Source organism: Brassica oleracea, chromosome C8, assembly GCF_000695525.1.
Source record: "Brassica oleracea var. oleracea cultivar TO1000 chromosome C8, BOL, whole genome shotgun sequence".
Classification (NCBI taxonomy): Eukaryota; Viridiplantae; Streptophyta; class Magnoliopsida; order Brassicales; family Brassicaceae; genus Brassica; species Brassica oleracea.
Window position 1 is genome coordinate 30065983 of NC_027755.1, and position 6082 is coordinate 30072064.

The 6082-nt window shown below is 36.7% G+C and overlaps 1 protein-coding gene across 1 annotated transcript; it reads right to left on the reverse strand.

Moving 5' to 3' along the window:
* Positions 1 to 31: 31 nt before the first annotated feature.
* Positions 32 to 4515, reverse strand: LOC106312526 (delta-1-pyrroline-5-carboxylate synthase B). Its single transcript, XM_013750087.1, has 20 exons — positions 4317 to 4515; positions 4096 to 4167; positions 3913 to 4016; positions 3706 to 3808; positions 3453 to 3614; positions 3105 to 3382; positions 2866 to 3016; positions 2611 to 2775; positions 2428 to 2505; positions 2253 to 2342; positions 2080 to 2166; positions 1904 to 1990; positions 1714 to 1810; positions 1538 to 1641; positions 1367 to 1442; positions 1007 to 1157; positions 784 to 852; positions 575 to 641; positions 422 to 492; positions 32 to 324 (listed from the first exon to the last, which is right to left on the reverse strand). Exons 1-20 carry the CDS (start codon positions 4377 to 4379, stop codon positions 216 to 218), a joined length of 2184 nt encoding a protein of 727 aa, XP_013605541.1. The 5' UTR covers positions 4380 to 4515; the 3' UTR covers positions 32 to 215.
* Positions 4516 to 6082: the final 1567 nt, after the last annotated feature.

A 6082-nucleotide genomic window follows, 5' to 3' on the forward strand; every position in this document is an offset into this window, starting at 1 on the left:
TGTTTTAAGTTAACATCTTTTGCATAGAGAATGAGAGAAATAGAAAGGTTACATTGGCTTATAACGAGTTTCTTTTTGACATGAAGAGATCCACACTTTACTATTATCAAAAGACCACTTATTGCAAATCCACAACACTATATCCTAGTAAACGGAAAAAAAAAAAACTTAAATCATAAGAAAGAGTAAAATATAAATATGACATTAGCAGAGAACTAATGCCCGTTCTCCACTGCCTTTGTCCTTTCTAAGACAGGAAGATCCTTATGAGTGTAAGCGACTCCATTGTCTCCATCCACCACTTGTCCTTTTCCTCTCATTATCCTGCCATTCACCATTACAATTTACAGCCAATTCAAAACCTCACATATATTTTAACAAACCAAAGAACAGAGGAAGGGCAAAAGAAATTGAATAGTACCATCTCGTTGTCAATAATCCTTCTACTCCAACTGGACCACGGGCATGGATCCTACTTGTGCTTATTCCCACCTATACATAAGAACAAGCTCCACATTAGCCAATTCATTCATTCAATGACACTTTTCTCTTCATAAATGTCTCTCTGTCGTACCTCAGCACCAAGTCCAAATCGAAAACCATCACAGAATCTTGTGCTTGCATTATGGATCACAGCAGCACTGTCGTCAAAATGTTAAAGAGTTTAGTTTCCAATACATTCAACCTTGAACATTCTATGGACTGTAGAATTCAACACCACAAAATGCTCACCTACGTGTGCTATTATTAAAAAAAAAAAAAGGGTACGTTTGCTATTATCACCTGTCCACTTGGCGGAGGAAGATCTCTGCCACTTCACTATCTTCTGTCACTATGCAATCAGTGTGTGCACTGCTTTCACAAAACAAGACAAGACAAGACGAAAAAAAGTAAGTGACCACACTTATTTTTACAGCACATGCAAAGAATACAGAGTACAGAGAGGTAGGCCCTTTGAAGAGTTTCTGAATGTTATAAGTTTGGATTCAGCAAATAATAATTTTACCTCCCATGTTGGTGAATATGATCTATAGCACCATGTACGTCTTCTACAATTTCAACGGTGCAGGCCTTGGAACTGTACTCGTGATGAAATGATTTTGCTTCCGGAATGTTCAGTTTACCACTTGCTTTTGGCCCACCATACAAAGTGACACCTGCCAGTTTGATGCGCACACTTTAAAGTTAAAAACAAATGTCTCTAATGAAGCCAGTCAACAAACTAAATCTTGTTTTATATTCATGGTATGAAACTACACATATTTCATGATTATGAACAATGAAAAAAAAAACACTTTAATGGATATGAAATATCTTATATCAAACACATCCATACTATGATATATTCACAAACTACAATTCTTACCATTGGCTTGCAGGGCATATATGAGCTCGTTTAGCACACCATTCTGCTCTAGATCCTTATGTACAAGAAGGGTTTCCTGTTAGGAAAAGATTAACAGAGAAGATGAAGTGAGACAAGGCTTACTAAGTGAACCGAAAACAAAGTCACTATATGAACTTAATAGTCTCTAACCATAGCGTTACAGGCTGCTGGATAGTCTAACTTTGCATCTGAAACTACACGCTTTGCCATGTCCACTTTACAAGACTTGTCAACATACACATGACAGATACCATCTGGAAACACCGAAAATGTAAGTTGTAATCTCTCTAGGGCCAATCTATGAACTTAATGGAAGTGAAACGTACCAGCATGCCCTAACACTGGGATTTTCGTTGAGTTTTTTATCTGAGAAACAAGCTTGTTGCTGCCTCTTGGGATCACAAGATCAATAACATCATCAAGCTGTAGCAGAAACGTAAAACGGTGGGTTTCAGTTGAAGTAAAAAAAAAAGAGCTAATCACTTCTTGTGACTTGACATTCACATATCTACATACCTTGAGCAAATCAGGAATCTCATCTCTCGAAGTCACAAGTCCTATGAGTTTACCTCCAACAGTCTTCGGAATTGCATCGGTGATCACCTATAGTTTTTCCATGATTTTTTCACAAAATTAGCCAAACATATTTTGGGAACCAAGATGATGATGACAACAATGGAGATCGATGTAACCTTGTGTAAGATAGCATTTGATCGACGAGCCTCTTTTCCACCCTTCAGCAGAAGACCATTTCCACTCCTGATTGCAAGTGAAGCTATCTGTTTGGTTCATTGATAGAGCACATGGTGTTTAGCAATCAGAATTTACATTTAAGAGCATAAAAGGACAATGACTAGTGACATACCTGAACAAGTGCATCAGGACGGGATTCAAAAACAATCAGAAGAACACCTAATGGTGATGATGTCTTCTCCAAAATAAGACCATCTGCAACCTGTTACACAAGAAATTAATCATCAAGAATATATAAATTAGGCAAATTTGAATCCTAGTTTGAATAAGTATTGTACTCGGATTACCTCAGTTTTCTTTAAAACACGGCCAATTGGATCTTCCATTTCAGCTAGCTGGCGAATAGAAGCTGCAAGGCTTGAGATCTATCAAGCACAAAAACAAATAATGTAAAAGTAGAAATTAAAAGACCACAGGAAGACAAAAATAATAGGTGAATAGATTTAATCACACAGTGAATAATGTGTTACCTTCCCAGGCTTCATAACTAAGCGAGCTACCAAAGACTCTTCATATCCAGCTTCTTGTGCTGCAGCAACATCTAAATCATTCTCAGCTTTGATTATTTTCTCATTTTCTTCAAGGGCTGTGGCTATATCGAGTAGAATGTTTTTCCTATCTTCAGAAGACAAAGCCTGTAAGCAAATTGCAGACAAGTTTAAGTACACTTGCAAAAACGAGAAACAATCTCTGATATAACAATGCATCAAAAGCCCTAACACTACCTGAAGCTTTCTAGAACTTTCCCTTGCAGCAACTGCCATGTCACGAGAAGTAGTATCTACGACTCGAGCCCACAGATGTGCATCTTGGTGGAAAAGGGTACCAACACGCAGTCCTTTAAGAACTTTAGCTATATTCTCAGCTGCATACCCACTTCAAAGACATAAAATAGCAACTAAAAAGAGTCAGCTTCTTGATCACCTTCTAGAAGATTCTGATATTCAGAGAAGGGCCTTTTTACCTGGTTATGATAACAGGAATGCCACCATAAGCTGCATTAACAGCAGCTTTAACTTTTGCAGTCATACCACCTCGTCCTAATCTGGACTTTTCGCCAAAGGTAATCTCTTCCTGGTGCTTTTCTTTAACGTACGTGTGGATTAACTTTGACTTAGGATCGCTTGGAGGACCAGTATAAAGACCCTCAACATCACTTAGAAGAATCAAAAGATCAGCTTTAAGCTCCAGCGCCAGTAGAGCAGCTAAGCTGTCATTATCCCAAAATATACCAGTAGAATCCTGCATAGGTAATAAAGCTAATAAGAATCTACGAAAGCGACACGAAAATAAAGGCAATCAACAAACAAACCTTGTAAGGGGCTTTCCGAGTGCTTATAGCATCGTTCTCGTTGAAAACTGGAATAACTCTCATTTTCAGCATCGCTTTGACCGTCTCACTAAGCTGCTTCCTGAAATCCTTATCTCTGAAACTGCTATCAGTCACCAGCATTTGAGCCACCGTCACATCCATCTACCAAATTAAAAAAGGACACATAAGTACTTGAAATGAGACTACTAATAATAAAAGGAAAAAAAAAGAAGAGGAAAGTGGGATCACCTACCTGGTCAAACATAGTCTCATAGTAAGCCATGAGACTGCTCTGTCCAACACCAGCACAAGCCTTCCCATCAAGTTCAGTTTGTGGCTTCTGAAGGTCTGCAAAGCTGAAGAATAAGTAACAAAGGGCATAACGTTATATCCTCAAATGCCCCTGAGACACACAACGCACATGAAGCAAACTTGAGATATGTTTCCATCACAAAAAAACCTGCTGTTGACTAGTTGTCTGTATCTAAGCCTTTGACGACCAAGACCAACCGCACCAGAAGACACCAAAATGACCTCAAAACCATCCGAGTTCAATTCAGCAAGCTGCCATTGCATACACAAAAAGTCCATCAAGAACAGAGCTTTAATCAAGAAGGAAGGTATGTTGATGTTAAATTCAAACCTGCTCACAGATAGCACCTAAGCGGCCAAGAGCCAATCTTCCACCTTTCCCTGTAACAACTGCTGTCCCAACCTGTCAACAATCAAAGGAATCAAATTTGGGATAAAAAAGGAATCAAATTTAGGGAAAAAAAGTTTCAATTTTTATATTAAAAAGGGAACAAATTTGTAAATGTCTTTTTAACATTTCCCCAGAAGTAAAATGATCAAAAGAGTTGGAACCTTGACAACGATACGCTTAACGTCCTTGGCGAAAGCGCGGGAACGATCTATCTCCTCCTCCATAGCTAGCTTCTTATCAAAAACAAGAGAGAGAGAGAGAGAGGGAGCGAGTCAACTCGATCGGACTGAGTCACCACCACGAAGAAGACGAGAGAAGAGGAAGATAATCGGGTGATGGGAGATATCAAGTGAGAAGATGCGAGCAGAGGGGGTTTTAATAAGAGCGTTTACAGAAGGATCTGTAAATTGCACAACGAACCCTTATAATTTGTCACATTTGAAGTGATAACACCCCAAACTTTTTATTGGAGTTTTTAAACCCTATTATTGAAGTCAATTCCTTCTTCATGGGCAAAAATGTTTTTAAGTTAATTTAATTCTTCGCTGTTTCTATACTTTTTGATTAGTCGGTCATTTTGAGTATCTTCTGGTCGTCTTCCAGTTCTACTAGAAATTGTGTGCTATCATTAGGTTGTTGTTGACTACAAAACTGTATTCTTTAACTTTTAGTTAGGTAATGGTAACCCAAAGTTTTAGAAAAAGTTGAAACCCAATTTTTTTATATTTTTTAGTCAAATTTTTAATTGTTTCCATAATTTTCATTAGTCATTTTGAGTATTGTTTTGTCTTCCAGTTGAACTAAAAATGGTGTGCTATGATTAGGTTGTTGTTCACTAAAAACTGTACGATTAATTTACATTTAATTAAGTGGAGTTTTTGCCAAAACTAACCCACAACTTGATTTTAACCTCAAACATATAACCAAACTTGAATCAAATACAAAATTAACCTAAAAGCCTAGTGAAATTACAGCTCAGCCCCTTGTGACAAAAAAAAAACAGAAGCCATTTTTACGAATATAGCCCTAGTAAATCGTCTGAGTCGTCTGAGATGTTGGAAGTCGTCTGGACGACTGAAGTGTAAGTCGTCTGGTACCAGTTTATTTTAAAAATAATTTATAAATCTTGTAAAAAAATATTTTGATGCGTGAAAAATAAAAATCAAGTAATAATAAACAGTTTTTAAGTGATATAAATTAAGATATGATAGAATTGATTTGTTTTGAAGATAAATGAGTGGAAGTAGTGAATCGTGAAATACTTTGGTTTAGGAGTTTGGCAAACATATGTTGTAGTATTGTATGTATTGTTAGGGTTAGATTTTGGAAAACTAAAATGTTTTTTTCAAAAATTAGTTTTCACCTATATGTGTTTATTTATGTGTATAGTAAACACTTTTCAAGTTTGATTTGATTTTATGAAGTCTTTAATTAGATAATTAAGTTTAGGGGTTATGTTTAAGGTGTGTATGACTTATATTTCAGTCGTCTGTTGAATAATTTACTCGGACGACGTATATTTTAGTCGTCTGTTGAATAATTTACTCGGACGACGTATATTTTAGTCGTCTGTTGAATAATTTACTCGGACGACGTATATTTTAGTCGTCTGTTGAATAATTTACTCGGACGACGTATATTTTAGTCGTCTGTTGAATAATTTACTCGGACGACGTATATTTTAGTCGTCTGTTGAATAATTTACTCGGACGACGTATATTTTAGTCGTCTGTTGAATAATTTACTCGGACGACGTATATTTTAGTCGTCTGTTGAATAATTTACTCGGACGACGTATATTTTAGTCATCTGTTGAATAATTTACTCGGACGACTTACATTTCAGTCGTCTGGTGAAGAAATTAAAACAGACGACTTACATGTAAGTCGTCCAGAAGAGTTTAATATTTTTAGCAGGAAATTAAATA